Below are 18211 nucleotides of genomic sequence, written 5' to 3'. Positions count from 1 at the left end.
AGTAGTTCCTCTAGTCTTTGTAGGCCATGGAGAAAAGACAGTTACCTGTTCCATAACTGGTGTTCTTTGAGATGTGTCACCCATGTCCATTCAACATAGGTGTGCATGTCTGCCACATGCACTGGTGCCAGAAGCATTTCCCTAAGCAGTACCTTAGAGGTTGGGGTCTCATAACCCCGTGGAGTGGCATACATATACCAAGCTCCCCTGGCTTCAAAGCCTACACTGCATGCTTCAGGCTTATGCCAGTCAGCAATCTGCATGCTGTCTGTGTTGCCTGGAGGGAAGTGGGGGGAGGACAAGTTTTGGACAAGTGTCATATCTGCAGGTCCTTCTGTCCCAGAACCATTAAAGGAAGGGGCATTTGGCTCCAGGTGCTACTAATGGAGTCCGCATTTGCTGCACAAGACCAAAGGTAGGACTTGGCACTGAACACTGGTATGCAGAGCACTGCTGGTATCGATGCGGCCCTGGTGAAACATTTGAGAAAGCCGGGCAGAGACAAGTCCCCTCTGTCACGTTGCTGGATTTTAGGAGAGCAGCCAGTTCACTGCTGCACCCATGGGGGGGTGTTTGCCCCAAAAGCAGGTATTCAGGGGGCCATGCGAGGTGTCAAACGAAGACTTCCCTTTTACTGATTCTGTATATGCTATTCATATACTTGTATATTGTCTGTGTGTGGAGTTATAAATATGTCCTCTGTATTGATGCTGGAAAATTCTCTGTCTGAGGCAGAGCAATGGGCCAGGAACGTTTGCTCAATGATTATGCTGATGAGCGAGGCTCCAGTGACAATAGATCTCTAAATGCCAAAGACACACCTGGGGAATAAAGCTATAGGCCTGGCCGCTGACCATGTGACTCTCCAGCTTGGAAGAGACCAAGGAAGTATATAAGTGCCATGTGGCATCCTCCATTTTTTGTCTTCAGTTTTGCTCCTAATCCCAGATGCAGCCTTGCAGGAAAAGATGAGCCGGAAAGAACTGTGGACCCATCCTGACATAGGATGTACACCAGAGACTTTTAAACTAGTGGTTATAACATCTCTGCTAGGAGCCTGTATAGAGAACTGGGTGATTTGATGCATGTAATGTATTATCCTTCAACAACCTTACTCTCATGCTTTTCTTCCTTTTAGTAATAAACCTTTAGAGTTTAGATTCTAAAGGATTGGCTTAGCATGATTTGTGGGTAAGATCCGGACTGTAAATTGATTGGGACCTGTGGCTAGTTTCTTGGGACTGGAAGAACCCGTTCTGGGTAGGTGAGATTGGGTTCTAAAACCCCACACCTGTGTGTTAGCCCCGGGGCTGATTGGGGTACGGATAGAGCTGGGATATCACAGGGGTTTTGCTCGGGAGGTTTCTGGCTGGCCAGATCGGCAGCTGAAGCGCTCAGTGTGACTGGTTTGTGGCCTATTTGGGAAGGGCCTCCAGTCTGGGGCTGTACAGAGCCCAAGTCTGAGCAATTCGTCCTGAGTGGATGCCCTCAGCTGTGCCCAGACCCGGCCCATCACACCCTCATAAAGACTTATTTGGCAGAAAACTTTATTCTTTGTCCAGTTTTCAGCTGAGAATGGCGAACCACCAGGCACTGTTCACCCGCTATGAAGTTAATACGATGCAGGCATTGGTCAAGTACAAATCCTCCCTACAGCACGGGCCGTGCAGGGAATGGAAGGCCCTGGTGAAGGAAGGGTCTTCAGTAGCAGTGGCAAAGCTTCAGGGGGCTCAGCAGCTCATTCCATGGCATCAGCCATCTCCATGTAGCATGCACAGTCTGGCTCCTCCTTTCAGAACTTTCTTTGGAGGCATAGAACGCCATTCAGGACCCTAACTCCTCATTTTTTGAGGAGTAACGTTAGTTCAAATCAAGGGGTTTGGTACGAACTAACGCGTCCCGGCGTGCACTTCCTGGTTCGATTCAGCTGTGATTCGAACTAGTGCGCCGGCCAGATCTTGCTAATGAAGCACGGGTTATTTAAATCCCCACTTCATTAGCAATTTTGAATGCCTGCATTTGCATCCCTAGCCCGAACTAGGGTGCGAGTGTAGACATACCCTTAGTGTACACAAAGATCTCGGTTCAAACAATGGCGATGTGTTTCATGCAAGGCCACATTTTTGCTTTAAAAGGGGCACTTTAGAGCAGGTACACAAATGTCTCAGGGGAGCATTGGGACACACTCAGTCTGGAGGCAGGCAGCCATGATAAGGGGAAAGCCAGGCCACAACCCTGCAGGTGGGAGGGGTGTGGTACCAGAGTGTAGCTTCCCACTGTGTACACCACACGTGGCTTCTCAGGATAGTGCAACTTTCCCAGCCAGTCTGGGAGCCTGCAGGTAGTGGTGGTAGGGGAGGGGAAGTGAGAAGGGGTAGGCTGGCTTTCTGCTGTGTCTTGCACATGCCAGGGCCAACACTTGGACTGCCACCAAGACAGAGAAGTTGTCCATTTCCCAAGTGTGGTGCAAGAGGCCTGCTTCTGCTGGGATCTTGGCATCCTTAGGCTCTATTAATACAGGTGCAGCCATGAAAACAGAGAATTGTAGCATAGTGGCCCTTCAATGGAGAGGTGTGGGAGTCCTTTAGCCCATGCAGCTTAGTGTGTGTGTGTGTGTTCTGTAAACTGGGTATCCATGCTGAAGGGTGGGCGGGCAAGGTTATAGCTGGTGGCCTGTTCCAGGCAGGTCATCACACACTCCCATCACAGATGTCAGGGTGGAGAACATTATCTCGTAATGGTGTGTGAGCTGCTCCCCAGTGGCCTTCCTCTCCTCCCGCTCAGCCCTTCTCTCCTCACATGCAGTGACCTGGTCCTGCTGTTCTGCCTGGATCTCCTGCACAAGGAAGTGCAAACAATCCATTTGCTCTGTGAAGATTTCATCCCGGGTGCGTTTTTGCCTATGGATGAGAACCAGGCGGGCAGATGCAGTAGGAGGTGTAGGACATACTACTGGGCCAGATGGGTAAGGAAAAGTTACAAGGGCAGACATCACATGACATACTTTGTGTGATGCCTACCCCTAATCTCTTAGGGTATGTCTATACTTTGAAAAAGTAGAATGAACCAAAGTAAGGCCACGTGTGCCTACGTGTAGCAAGAGCAGAAAGGAGGATATTAGGCAGTGAACAAAGGCTCCATTTAAGGTTGCAGTGAGACATTAACAGGTGATTGGTGATACTTAATAAGGAAATAGGGTACGTGACTGGCCCCAGGTAATCTTGTTAGTTTCACTCTCTTTGTTTTGCGCTCTTTTTAACTGTATAAATGAGATAGCCTGGGTGTTGCTAGAGAGACTCACTCTCCTGTCTGTATTGGCGAAGCGCTTTGCTAATAAACAGAGTGGTCAGCTAAACTGTGAGTCCCTAGTCTAACTTTGCCAATTTGGAGGTTCCACTGAGATGGCAACCGTCTTCATGTAATTCATGGCCATGTAATTCCTGACCATCGTGGTAGCTGGCACCCGGGCGTTTGGCCCGAACGGTCCTCCGCCGGAACGGGAAGGTGCGCGACCGCAGTGAAGTCTACGCCATTGAACCTGTTGGTTCTCACTCTATTCTGGTGAATCCCGGGATCTGGAATCTGGTCAGGTAATTACCTCTGGTATTCGGTCTGGACCGAGGACTGTCTTGTCTCTGTGTCTATCCGTCTTCCCTGTGGTGTGAGTGAGTCCGGGAGCCGTCCATGTCCGGGGACTGGCCGACCAAGGGGCTCCTGTCCCAGTGGTCTGCGTGATTGGAATCTGCAATTGCAGCTGCACCATGCCTTGGATAAAATCCTTGGAGTGAACGCAAGGGTGATTGAGGCAGTAGCCCGTGGGCTTCTTTTGTGTGTTGCACTGGGCACCACTCTGACGAACCCGATTTTCCTTCTTGTGCGAGTTATGTGTGTTAAGTCCTCCTGTATGGGAAATCAGACATCTAAGTCGGGGCAGTTCCCTAAGGGGACGTCGGCTCAGTTTATGTATTTTAGAAAGGGTCTGGACTCCTGTAAATTTCTGGAAAGATGGATTAGGTTAACTAAAGGGGATCCCAAAACGCAGTGGCCACTGTTAGGATCAGGGGACAAAGACCAAGTGGACGTCTTAAAAGAAACTCGGTCAACCAAAAAAACTAAATTGGCAAAGGTGGAGGTTGACTGTTTCATGCAGTGGTGGGAAGAGGCAAATTGTAGATGGACTGAATCGAAATTCGCCTCCCTTAAAAATTCTAATGATAAACTAAAAACCCAATTGGATGAAACCTCTCCCGCTACCGGTCCGAGTGCTCCCTTATACCTTGTTTTGCATAGTGATCTGGATTGAACCCGACCCCCTCCGTATTCTCACCCCATTGAGAAGGAAGGCGAAGGAGGACCTTCATTAATTTCCAATAACGAAGACGAGGAAAATACCCTCACTGGCCTTGCAGCCCTGCAAAATGTTCAAGGTCCCCCAACTCCACGTCCTACCCGTATGCAATCTCCTCCTTCTGCTGTTCAGGCATCCTTGCGGGTCCTTCATGTGGAGGGAAGGGGAGCTGGTCCCTTTTGGAGTTATAATCCCTGGACTCGTGCAGAACTTTAGGCAATAATTAAAGGCTTCCCTGAGCCACAGGAAAATCCTGCTAAGTTCGCTGAAGAATTTTCACTGGTCTGTGAAACCTATGAACCCTCTGAGACGGACCTCCTTCAATTGTGTACACTGTTAGTCTCTACCAGCCAGTACAAGAAATGGCTGACTGCAGCAAATTGGCCAGCTGCAGATCGCCATTCGACCATGAAAGATACTGGTCCAGAAGTCGCATATAGAGTCCACTGTAGAGAAATTTGGAAAAAATCTATTCAACGCCATTCCCCAAGTGCGGACCCCAAAAATGAACTGGGCAGCCATATATTGTTGTAAACAGAAACAAAGGGAAAGTCCGGGAGAGTACCGAGCACGACTGACCGATGTTTTCAAACAGCATTCGGGAATATAGCAGTCCGATGAAAATGGATAGGGTGCCCTGGCACATGCATTTGTTAATGGTCTCCTCCCCCCTGCTATTGGCAGCATGTTAAAATGAGTTAGTGTTGGTTGGGAAACTGAGACCATGGATAAATTACAGACGGTGGCAGAGCATTGCCAGCATACTCAAAGGGAAGGAGGAACAATCCTCACAAAAGTTGATGGCCCTCCAGATACAGCATTTCTCAGGCAGAGGGCGGGCAATACAGGGACCATGGGGGTTTCCAAGGAAGGGGAAGAGGTCAGGGAAGAGGCCGTGGGTCTCGGTTTTCGGGATTTGGAGGTGTTTATAATTATTGTAAACTACCTGGGCACTGGAAAAACGAGTGTCCAAGCCAACGTAATGGCCCCATAAGCGATCAACAAGGCTACATGCCGCCCGCCGGTCCCCAACCATATTTTGCTCCCTGGCAATGATGGGATCTAGGGGAACCTCAAGAAATTCTAGCTCCCTTATTACCGCTCTCTCCTACGGGTCCTGACTGTCAATGACCTTTCACTTCCTTTCCTCGTCAACATGGGAGCCTCACCTTCTGCAGTCCATACCACCGATTTGCCTGCGGTTCCCCAATCTGGAAAAACTGTATCTGCTGTAGGTATTATGGGGGTTCCAACTCCCTATCCCCTCTCTGAACCTCTGCCTGTTCAAGTTGGTTCCCTCTTAGCTGAGCATGCATTTCTGTTGTCTGATTCCACTCCGGTTAACCTGCTGAGTCATGACTTACTATGCAAGCTCGGCTGCACCATCTACTGTACACAGATGGTGTGTATCTACAAATTCCTCAGCCCTCTCTGTTTGACTCTGCCGCCTCTCTGTTATTTTAATTCTCCCTCTCAACCCCGGCTCCTCTCTGTCTGCTAATTCTGTCTCTTGAACCTCTGCTTTCTCAAGTACCTTCTTGTGGCCAACTCATCCATTCGTGGTTAGCCACCTAAATACTGACCCTGTCTGTGTTACTGTCGAAATAGCATGTCCACATTGAGTGGACCCTGAACCGAAGTTAAGGCTGGCCGGAACCAGTGCTTGCAGGGCATCAGTTTAGGACTTAGTGTGTGGGGCTGCTGCCTGAGGCTAACTGAGCTCCGTTCTTAAAGGGACCCGACCCTACCCCCACCCCGGACAGACAGTTCTCAGGGTTCCCTGCTTGCTTGTGTACCTCGATGAGGGACAGCAAAGCAGTCCTGTTTTGGAGTGCCCTGAGTGCCCGCACTCGGGACACCACAGCACTCGGCCACTTGAAATACTGCCCCAAAGTGTCCATTCTGTTCCTTAGCCTTCTGATAGGACTGCCACAGCTCTTTGATTTTCACCCTACGCTGCACGAAGGTCCTGGAATGGCCTTTCACTGCAAGGCTGGCTACGATCCTGCTGTTGATATGGCATTCCATTTTTTGGTCCTGAGATCGTTGAGGATGGTTTCATCCCCCCCATACCTCAAAGAAGTCCAGGATCTCCTGGCCACTCAAGACTGGAGTTCTTCTGTGCTCCTGGAAAGTGGAGACTGTGGAAGTACAAGAAGTCGCGATTGTCGCAGTGTTGGATGGACTGGAGATGGAAGTCATTTCCACGTATCTCACAGTGTACTGCTTTCTCACAAAGGGCTCACAAAGCTGTCCAAATGAGACAGGCCATTTTATAGTTCCTGGGGCTTTTTGAGCTCAGCAGGAGAGCTGTAGAGATGCAAAGTGTGGCCAGAGCGGACATAGTGGACAGCTACAGGAGGCCTCTTGGCAGCCAATGGGGTTGGAGTTCTGGCAATGCAGCATCTACACTAGATAACTTCAGCCATGCACAGTCAGGAAAAGCAGGACTACAGGATTCAACTTCCGCAGCCCCTAAGGATGGCGCAACAGGCTTGGTGCTGTGGATGAATCACTTAGATAATCGACTGTGGGGGGTTATATTTGGTGTAAAGTCCTAGTGTAGACCTGGCCAAAGAGATTTCCACATTTCTCCCACTTAAATTGTGAGGATCATAGATGTGTCCCATCTGACTAGGGAGTTCACTTCTGTGTCAGGAAGCCTATGGATATGGAGGAGGGCTGCATCCTACAAGGTATCTCTGGTCACTTGGCTGAAGAGACCAGGTCTATAGACAACCTGAGCAGATCTGAGACTGATCCTTATGATGAGCGGTCTCTGGAACTTTCAGTTGAGAACATCAGAATTATACTCTTCACCATTCACTGAACAAGACGACAGCACACTGGCAAAAGACGAGTCAGCCATATGATATTGCTGCAAAAAAAGCAATGCAATTTTGGGTTGTGTTAACAGAGGCTTTGCAATGATAGCACCGCTCTACTCAGTACTTGTTAAGCATTGCTGAAGTCTCCAATTTTACAGACTGTATAGAAATGATGCAGAGAAACTGGAAAGGATCAGGAAATGACTAACAAAGAGGATCTAAAGGATGGAGTGCAAGTCATATGAGCAAAGGGTAAAGGAACTTTGTTTAGTTTGGAAAAGAGGGGATTAAGAGGAAAAATACTTGAAAGGCTGCCATAAAAAAGGAGAAAAGCTGTTCTCTTGCTACAGATGATAGGACAAGTGGCAATGGGTACAAACTACAGCACTGCAGATTTAGATTAAGTGTCAGGAAAAGCCTCCTAACTGTAAGAACAGTAAGACAATAGAACAGACTGCCTAGAGAGGTTGTGGAATTCTTCACTGAAAAATTTCAAAGGAACGCAGGATAGCCATGTGTCTTGGGTGGTTTAGACACAACAAATCCTTCATCTTGTCAGGTGCAGACTAGACAACCCTTGCAGTCCCTTCTAGCCCTCTGGTTCTATGATAAGAATGTGGCTTCAGATGATTGATCAGAATGAGGGCACCTGACTATTTAAGAGAGGAGCCCTCTCACTTATTGCTTAGCTTCTGATTGTGGAGACTTCTGTAAGTACAGTGCCTTTGGCAAGCACTGAGTATTTTACACACATGGTATTTTGAGATGAGAATTACTCACCTGCTAATTCTGGTTCTCTGAAAATAGTTCCTCTCAGTTTGAAGCAGAAATGTTCTGAGGTGCTCTTCATATTTACATCTTTGTGTTCCTTGTTCCACTTTGGAAGCACTAACCTTTCAATCATTTTTGCTTTTGGGATTGGCTTGTTGTTTTTTGGGCTGCCTTCACTTTTAGCTATTCAGGAACTGACTGGAAGGTTCCCAGGGGAGGTGTAAAACCACAAATAGGATATGTATGGTTTGTGTTCCTCGCTGTTACTGTGTAGGTAATGGATAATCAGAAGGAAAAGCAAACAAGTGCTCTGCAGCAAGAACTCCACCAATCACAGTTTGAAATGGCTCCACACATTCAAAGAGAAGAGAGACCTTAAAACAAAATTACTAAAGTACAGGAAGCATATATACATGCAAGTGTTTCTGGAATTGGGCCTGCAGAAAGAGACCTGTTGATTCACTTGTGTATACAGAGACAAAAACTGGTGCTTACCTCACCATCAACTTTCATATAGACGGTAGGGACCACTTTGACGAAGTACTGGAACATCATGGAAGCTAGTAGCAGAAGACAAAGAGCCATTGTGAATAATCAGAAAAGACACTGATGGTGTTCATACTGAACTTTAGTGACATTTATTAGTATATTTTTCTTTTAAATGCTAATGTAAATACTTTGCAAGGCCAATACAGACAGCAGAAGAAACAGCCACATCATTATGAACTACCTAGATGTGTTACAGGCCAGGAGAACTCTGATTAGCTATAGTATATGTGGAATAACCACAGCACACAAAATAGACACAACAAAGCATTGCCAAATCATGCTGTAAAAGACATGTTGCATGGCCATGACATACTTCTTAGCTATAGTTGAGGGTGGTGGTAGAATCATGAAGCTAAGTTAAAATATGCTGATCTCTAAATTCTTAGAAACTTGCCTACCTAAGAGGGACTTCTCTCCTTGTGACATCATTGCTTAATCTAGAGGCCCTTAGTTTAGCCAGATGAGTGTCCTGGGAGGACATTTTCCACACAGGATACTGGCCATGGAACTCCTTCTGTATGCCATGATCACTCTTTTTTCCAGGCATTTAGGGTGAGGGTTAGATTGAAAGATCTAGGAAGGGCATATATCTCTCTGAGGCAATGGTAAGCTGAGCTGAATCTCTAAAGGATGAAGGAACTAATACAGATATTTCTTTTAATTGTTTACAGGGAATATTTTAATTTTGGTGAATGGCACCTAGAGCAAAGGATTGGGGCTTGAAATACAATCCAAATAAATCTGTACCCGCATGCCACAGAGGGTGCTCTGTTGCCACAGAGGATTCCCAAGGGACCTTGCCCTCTCAGGGAGGCTAGAGTTAGTTTAGAAAGCTTTCATCATTGGGGATGAAACTTTCCAAGCTTTGTCTCAAAAAGTGAATGGCCAAATTCACAGAATACTAAAACTGGAAGGGACCTCGAGAGGAAATCATGTCCAGTCCCCTGTCCTCAGGGCAGGACCAAGCACTGTCTAGACCATCCCTGATATATGTCTATCCAACCTAGTAAAAAATTCTGGAGGCAGCTATTCTGCAAGGAAGATGGAAAGAGCAGGGGATGTTTCCTGTCCTCCCTAGAGGACACATGCTCCATCAAACTTCCTATGGCTCATGGTGGGTTATAACTGAGAATTTCTCCTTCAGCAAGAGCTGAAGAATTAATATTCTATTACAGAGAATTCCATGAAGAACTGCCATCTTTCAAAATGACTGCCGTATCCCATTGGTTTGGATAAGACTAAAGCTACACATTGCCTTCAGGTAACCATTTTGAAAATGAAGCTTCAGGGGGTAGCCGAGTTAGTCTGTTACAGAAAAAAAAATGGTCTGGTAGCACTTTATAGACTAACAAAACATGTAGATGGTATCATGATCTCTCGTGGGCACAGCCCACTTCTTCAGATGACCAGAGTTATGATGCTGTAGGTGATTGTCTCTATCTGTGGGGTCAGAGCAAATCCGGTTGTATCTTAGGGCTTGGCTGTATACAATAGATTGGGAAATGTGTCTGGGATGGAAGCTGGAGGCATGAAGATAAGTGTAGCGGTTGGTGGGTTTCCAATATAGGGTGGTGGAAATTTGTCCATTATTTAACTGTACAGTAGTGTCCAGGAAGTAGATTTCTTGTGTGGACTGGTCCAGGCTGAGGTTGATAGTGGAGTGGAAGTTGTTGAAATACTTGTGGAATTCTTCAAGTGTCTCTTTTCTGTGGGTCCATTATGATGAAGATGTCTTCAACGTAGTGTAAGTAAAGTAGGGATGTGAGTGGGTGAGAGCTGAGGAAACATTGTTCAAGGTCAGCCATAAAGATGTTAACATATTGTGGTGCCATGCGAGTGCCCATGGCTGTTCCGCTGACTTGGAGATATTTCCCAGACACATTTTCCAATCTATTGTATACAGCCAAGCCCTAAGATACAACTGGATTTGTTCTGACCCCAGAGACAGAGACAATCACCTACAGGATCATTACAGAGCATTCCTAAAACTGAAATACCCACCTGAAGAACTGAAAAAACAAATTGACAGAGCCAAAAAAGTACCCAGACATGAACTACTTTAAGACAGACCCAAAAGAGTAAACAACAGAACTCCTCTTGTTGTTACCTATAGTCACAACTCAGACCCCTCCAATGCATTTTACACAATCTACAACCCATCTTGGAAAATGATCCCTCACTCTCAGAGGCCTTTGGAGAAAAGCCTATTCTTGCTTTCAGACAACCCCCAAATCTGAAACAAATTTTTTCTGGTAACCATGCCACACTACCACATCATAAACCTCCAGGAACTCAGCCCTGCAATCAAAAAAAGATGCCAACTCTGCCCACATGTCTATACTGGCAAATTCATCACTGGCGCCAACAACATCAGCCACCAAATCAAAAGGTCATTTGACTGCACATCCAGTAATCTGATCTATGCCATCAGTGCCCCACTGCTATATATATTGGACAAACTGGACAGTCTCTGCGGGAAAAAAAAAATCAATGGACACAAATCAGATATATGCCAAGGAGACATACAGAAACCTATTGGAGAGCTCTTCAACCTTTCAAATCACTCTTTGAAAGATCTCCTAGTAGCTGTCTTGTCACAAACCAGTTCTACAAGCCAGATCCACAGGGAAGCATTGGAATTAGAGTTCATCCGAAAATTCAATTCACATACTAACGGACTCAATCGTGACGAAAGTTGGTTGGGACACTACCAATTTAACAACCATTGAAGGTGCAAACAGCTCTCTGTATTATATCCTTCCTGACATGGGAGTCAGCCTATTGAGTTTGATTTTTATCAGCTTCAGTTTAACTATCCAATCTACAGATACTTACCAATGCTGTGTCTTCACCCCTCTCCGTTTTTCTTCCCTCTCCCCTTCCCCTCTTCTATTTATTACGGGTGTACATATCCCAAACTCATAACTCCAGGCATCTGAAGACATGCTACCAGACCATTTGTGTGTTTGTTTTTTCCATTTTGAAAATGGAATTTATCGGTTTCCAGCTCAACGGGTCTGAGTGTTGCCTTTTACATTCTGATGCATAGATAGCCACCTGAAGCCTTGTTTACACAGAAAATATTTTTTGAATAATTCAAAATGAAAATTTAAACTGATACTGTTTACAAGTATAACTGTTGTGTGGACTTTCTTATTCTGGTATATAAGTGTCCTTTTCAGTTTATGTTGAATGTGAATGGGGCTTATGTTAAATCAAAGAGATACTCTTTATGGTGGAATACAAGTGTCCAAATGAGGAGTTATACTGGTACAACTATAATGGTGTGACTTAGATAACTTTCCTGTGAAGACAAGGCCTAAGAACTTCTTACTTTCACTGTAGATTTAATTTTGGGAGCAATAGAAAGTGCTCACCAATTGGAAAGAAGGCATCTTAACTGAAGTCAGTTTCAAACATCAATCCCATTAAGAGCAATGGAAGGTGGCAGTTATTCTGTAAGAAGACAATTCTTCATTTATTAAAAATAATGGCAAAAATTACCAGATCTACTCATTAGTGAGGGCGGGGCTAGGGACTGTGTGAGCACATACATGTGTGCAGGGAAATGTGTATGAGCCATTGGAGGGAAAGAGGAAACTGGTGTGTGTTTCTGTAAGCAAGAGGAATGTAAGAAAATACAAATGGCATGAGAACTTGGAGGAGAGGAAAGGGGGAAAATGGGTCTTTAAAGTCACATCTACTATATATTTGAGAGAGTTTGTGCATCTGTGTGTCCGTCCATGAGTTAGTTTGTTCAAGAACTCCTCCTTAACAGTAAGAGCTAGGACCACCACATTTGGTGTGCAACTTCCTCTTATTGTAAATTAAAGCAAGGTGAGGATTTGGTTGTGCCAAGACAATAGGATGTGCAAGGAATGTTATTGTTTCTCATCAAACAGAAAGGAAGGGCTGTGATAGCAGTGACAGTTATACTGCCAAATGACCACAGGGGGCAACAAGCGCCACAGTACCAGGGAACAGCCACCAGCCAGCCAGCATGGCCCTGAGCAGGCAGTGAGTGGGCCACCTGGCCCCCCATCGGCCCTAGGGAGCAGCTAGTGGCTGGGCAGCATGGCCCCATTGCCTCGGGCTGGCCTTGGGGAGCAGCTGCCCACCACCCCCATCCCCTGCCCTGGGCCCCCCCGCAACGCTTCCCAACCCCTGCCCTAACTCCTGCACCTCCACCCCTGCCCTGAGCCCCTCGTCACTCCCAACCCTAACACCTACACCCGAAGCCTCCTGACCTGAAGGACCCAAGCAGTAACAGGTAATCTTCTAGTATGCTATGCCGGAAAAAGACACTTATTTATGTATGCCCCAGCCCCTAGCAGCAAATGAGCAACTATCAGGGAGAGCACAAGTGTAATTTTTGCTAGGACAGTAAGTCTTGCCCCTTATGCAGCCCCACCATGATTCTCCCAGCAGCCTGTACAAGTTACTCTGTCTGTGTTGCTTTTTAGGCTGCTCTGAAACATTTATTTGATAAAAAAAATGTTAGAAGAAATTGTCCTCAAGGCTGTACCTTGCTGTGCAGTGACATCTGTCCCATCCAAAGGGTTGACAAGGCCTGGATAATCCCTCCCAAATGAGAGATGTTTGATGTAATGTGTCATATTGATCTGAAACAGAAACACTGACACTCATATAGCTGGCACAACATCTACCCAGGGGCAGGATGATGGCCTTGGGTTTGCAGAGCATGAACCACTTTCTTTGGTGAGCATCTCTTCTCTCTTTCCCATGGGAAATTGCAATGTTGATGCCCCTGAAATTCCAAGGTGTAGGCACCTTTCCCCATCCTTCCCACAGTGGAAACCTCCCTTTAGGGAGAGGCTCTGAGGTGCAAGTGTCTCCTTTCTCCTAGTGCAGGACAAAGAAGAGCCAATTCAGATGCAACTGGGGGCACAGTAGAGTCCATGTCCCCTCTAAAACAGCATTTATATGGCTGTAAGACATGTGATAAGCGAAAAGAGAACAGAGAAGACTAGAAATTAGGAAGAAGAGAGACATGCAGTCTTTTAAAAGAACATTTCCCACCCTCTCTACATGCATGCTCTTACAACACTTACGTTATCAAGTCCAAAGCTCTGTAAATCATGAACTGCAATAGAAAAACAGCATGTTAAAATAATCTTGACCCTGGACCCACGGACATTTGTCAAAAAAAAGGAACTCCCATCATATCTACTGCTATCTAAAGCATTGAGAAAACACCCTGGATTTCTCATCTGCATGCAGAAGGGCATGTGACAGAACAACACTGAAAATCCACTTCCCAACTATACATCGGCGGCCTTGTGCTCGCCCCCGTGCTTGCCCTTTTGTCTGCATCACTGTTCGCCCTGAAGGCAAGTGGCGGTCCTGATGCCAGATTCCATCGCTTTCCCCGTTCAGGAACGCGGAGTAGGAGGGCCTGGGCCTGCCCTCTCTCACGGGCCCCAGCCCAGGGGCCTAAGGACAGGTTCACCTAGTCCTGTCTGGCCAGTGGGGAACAGCCTGAAACTCACCAGCCTGCCGGCCCCTTTATACCTAAAGGTCCTGCCCTGGGCTGCTTCCTACCACGCTAGTTCCAGCGGCGTCTCCACCCACCCTACCACACGACTCACCATCTGTCCCTCCCCCAACTCTGTGTCTGGGCAACCTTTTAACCTCCGTCTGCCGGCAGCCTTGATAACGTCACCCGCTGACCCCCCCGACGAGCAGGGCATCTTCCCACCCTCGGCGTGCCCTGGCATACGCCTGATGCTGCATGCTCGCCCTGCCCCCGCCCGTCAGCTGTGCCGCTGCTGCCGAGCAACGGGCACAGCTGATCAGTGCTCTCCGGCCTTTCCCGAGGAACGCGAGTTGAGTGTGGGGCGGATCCGCCCTGTCACACCAACCTTAACTAAATGCCTCCAGAAAAACTGATGGAGTTACCTGAACTAGGGGCATTATTTAAAAGACACATCATTCATCATCAGACTATTTGCCCATGGCTTTAGAAAGCAAATGTTTAGGGTTTATTGGTCAACTATGAGAGTTCTGCTGGTATCCGTGTTCACTTGTTTGGCTTCAACTCTTAGCTCCTCAGATGGCTATAGAATGTGAAGGTAGAATAATGTTTACACCCATTCTGCACCAGTGACTGAACAAAGCATTTGCCTACAGAACTGTAAAAAATTCAACAGATGAAGCATCCAAACAGACTGTCAGCTTCCCAATAGCAGACAGCCCCCATCTGTTCTTCCCTGAAGCTAAGAGAGCACAAAGGGAAAAATGGAATTTATTTACTGTACTAGAAGTTCTTTGAGATGTGTGGTCCCTATCTATACTCTGCATATGAGTATGCATGCACACCACAAACCTTAGTCTGGAAAATCTTACAAGCAATGTCCATAGCCTTGCATATTTTCCATAGGTCTCTTCATTCTCCTGCCTCTAAAGGCATAAGCACCAGTGTGGGGCAATGTCTATCCAGTTCTTTTTCTTCCTGCAAATCCAACAGGAGCCAAAGCAGAGAGGATGGAGTGGTGGTAGTGAAATACAAATAGGGATCATACATCTCAAACAACTTCCAGTTACAAAAAGTAACCTCCACTACTTCAAGCACCGGTCCCTATGTGTATTCCATACATAGGTGACTTGCAAGCAATGCTCACACTGGAGGTGAGTGCAAGGAAGTTGGCAACACAGATTCTAATCCCACCGATACGTGTAGTGAACATGTGTGGCTGGAGCTCCAGGTGGCCACCTGCAAATGCCTTGTCTCATGACCTGCAGGGATGCTGTGGAGTGAGCCATGACATCACCACAGGGCGGGAGTATGCCATCTTGTAGTGCTGTAGGAGGCATCTCAAAACCCACGCAGAGATCCTTTTAGAGGATACAGCTTGCCCATGTGATCTTTCTGCTATGGTGATAAAAAAACTTGGTGATTTTTCTGACTAGTTTGGTTCTCTGCACACAGAACACCAGGGCATACCAGGTATCAAGGGAGTGAAGTCTCTTCAGGAGAAGCATGGTGCTTGAAAAAGCAAGTAAATGGATAATTTGGTTGATGTAGAATTCAGAAACAACTTTGGAGAGAAATTTCGGATGCAAGTGAAGAAAAACCTCTGTGAAAAAATGGCTCCCAGCTTGATCATCTTTCTTGTCAAAATGATAGCCACCAGAAGGTTGCCTTCATGGGGGAGTGAGACATGCAGTGTCACTATGGGTTCATATTGTGGCTTGGTCAGTGTCAACAAGATAAAATTAAAGTCCCATATAAGTGTAGGTTTGATCAGTGGTGGGAAGGTCCTGATTAGGCACTAATTACTGCAAGGTGGACCTTCACCAAAGGCTTTTAGGGACAAGAGATAATCAAAGGACTTGTTTACACTGGCACTTTATTGCACTGTAATTTTCTTGCTCAGCAGTGTGAAAAAACACTCCCAATTACATCAAGTTACAGTGCTGTAATGCGCCAGTGTAATCAGGCTCCCAGTGCTGGGGGTCGTGCTCCCACTCCTATTAGCTATTCCCCTTATGGAGATGGTTTACTTACAGTGCTGGGAGAGCTCTCTCTCAGCATTGGTGCCATGACCACACTGCCACATTAAAGCACTCTCATGGCTGCACTTTAAACTTATCAGTGTAGACAAAGCCTAGGGTTAATGGAATAGCTGCAGTAAGTGGAGAATGTTCATTGTGCTGTGCTGAGGCAGAACAAAGCCTTTGTTTGGCCAGGCAGCAGATTCCAGTTGAATCATTCCCAGTTTGGGTAAGAATAGCCTCAACAGGAGCTGAACAGAAATGTTCCATCCAAACATCAGACTGAAGGGTGCAGTGACCTCTGACTGAAGTGTTGGATTCTGCCCTCTCCTAAGTCAGGAGATTTTAATAGGTGAAGATCTTGATGGGGCTGAGGGGGGGAGGGCAGAAATGGTCAGTAGTGCTGTTAACTAAAATTGTCTGTGCCAGCTGGGTGCTAGAAATGGGTGATAATGGCTCTGTTGTGACAATCCTTTCTTATGACCTGTGAAAGCAGGGGAATGGGAAGAAAGGCATATTTAAAGTCATTGGTCCAGGAGCAATACGGTGGAAGTTCTCTCTTCATTTGGGACACAGAGTCCTATTGAAGTGTACCCCACTGTGAATATTTCAGTCAGGATTGACTTGTGGGTCTACTACTTGTATTTCACTGAGAAACCCCTGTCGGGTTGTCTGCTAAAGAGTCATCAATACCTAGCAGGCAAGTGGCCTGGATTGTGATGTGGCTTCTGATTCACCAGTTCCAGAGTCTGACAGCCTCCAGGCAGAGTGAAAGAGATGTCACTCCCAAGTGGTAATATTGTCCAACATCAGTTGGTTGTGGAGTGAGTATATTAGTGGGACAAAGGCTTTGCACTCAAGGCAGACTGCTTTCAGTTCTAGTAAGTTGATTTACAACCTGGCCTCCTGTGGGGTTCCGGTACCTGCCAGAAGTGTGATTGTTCAGGTGGGCACAATGTGGCACTGTGGGCTGAAGTACTGAAGGGACCTCCACTCTCACCTTTTCTGAGATCAACCACAAGAAGGAGGCGATAATGCCTGTGGGAATAGCCACCTTGAAGTTGATGTTGATCCTTGCCTGGTAAAGAGACTGAGTAGAGCCAGGACTGCAGACATCATAGATGTATCCTGGTGTATGATGTCATGTGGGTACACCTGGCCATATGGCCTAAAAATGAAAGATGTGTCAACACTGTACTTCATATGCTGGAGGGTAATTTGTGCAATCAGATTGCTCACTATTTGAAATTTTTCGGCAGGGATGGGGAGAACTCTCACTTAAATAATGGAGTACAATGTCTCTGAAAGTTTGTCCTTGTGGGCCCTCTGTTTATGTAAATATCCAGGATTGTATGGCTCTGTATGAGAAATTCTTTGTCAACTTAATCTCTGGCAGAAGTAGTCTACCAGGAGCCAAGTAAAACCGAGTAACCTTGGCATTTGATCTTGACTGCCACCACATGGAAGTTTTTTTGTGAACACTATGTTTTGTCACAAGTTAAAAAGGGAGGATTCAAAAATGGAAAGGTTCCTAGCTCACCATAAAATGTACAAACCTCCTACTGGTGGGGTGAATGTCTATATGGAAGCAAATGTCTTTCATGTTGAGAGCTGAAACCATATCCCTCCTGAAGGGAAAGGATTAGTGCTGACTTGCAACTTTTGAATAAGCATGTTGAGTTGCCAAAGGTCCATCATGGATCTTCTTTTTGGGGACTAGGAAATATGATTTGAACCCTCTCCTGTGATACTGAAGCCAGACACATTCTACTGCCTGTCAGCATAGGAGGGATTCTGCTTCCTGTTGAAGAATCACCTCATGGTCCATGAAGGCAGGTTGTGAGGAAGGAAGAGGAACTATATAGATCCGTGGTCCCCAACACAGTGCCCGCGGGCGCCATGGCGCCCGCGGGGGCATTTGTCTGCGCCCGCCAAGTGCTCAGGGCTGGCCTGGCCCCAGGCACGTGGCGCATGCGCGGTGCCGGAGCCGGCCCCGGGCGCGTGGCGCACGGTGAGCGCCGGCCCCGGGGGCGCCGCGGATTCACCCCCCGCGGCGCATGAGGGGGGAGAGAGCGCCAGCGCCGGCCCCGGGCGCGCGGCGCTTGGGGGGGGGAGGAAGCGCTAGCGCCGGCTCCGGGCGCACGGCGCTTGGGGGAGGGAGGGCGGAAAGAGCGCCGGGCGCGTGGCACTTGGGGGAGAG

General features: G+C 47.0%; 1 protein-coding gene across 6 annotated transcripts in view; it reads right to left on the bottom strand.

Moving 5' to 3' along the window:
• ERGIC3 (ERGIC and golgi 3) overlaps positions 1–18211 on the bottom strand; it is a 96542-nt gene that overhangs the window by 5638 nt on the left and 72693 nt on the right. For 5 of the 6 annotated variants that reach the window (XM_075901423.1, XM_075901419.1, XM_075901420.1 and 2 more), the window contains 3 exons: positions 13569–13600; positions 13022–13118; positions 8443–8507 (listed from right to left, as the gene is read on the bottom strand). In XM_075901423.1, the coding sequence (XP_075757538.1) occupies positions 8443–8507; positions 13022–13118; positions 13569–13600 (194 nt within the window). The remainder of the gene's footprint in view (positions 1–8442; positions 8508–13021; positions 13119–13568; positions 13601–18211) is intronic. The other variant, XM_075901424.1, reaches the window with a different exon arrangement.

Source organism: Pelodiscus sinensis, chromosome 18 (genome assembly GCF_049634645.1).
Source record: "Pelodiscus sinensis isolate JC-2024 chromosome 18, ASM4963464v1, whole genome shotgun sequence".
Classification (NCBI taxonomy): Eukaryota; Metazoa; Chordata; order Testudines; family Trionychidae; genus Pelodiscus; species Pelodiscus sinensis.
This window is presented reverse-complemented; position numbering and strand designations above follow the sequence as displayed.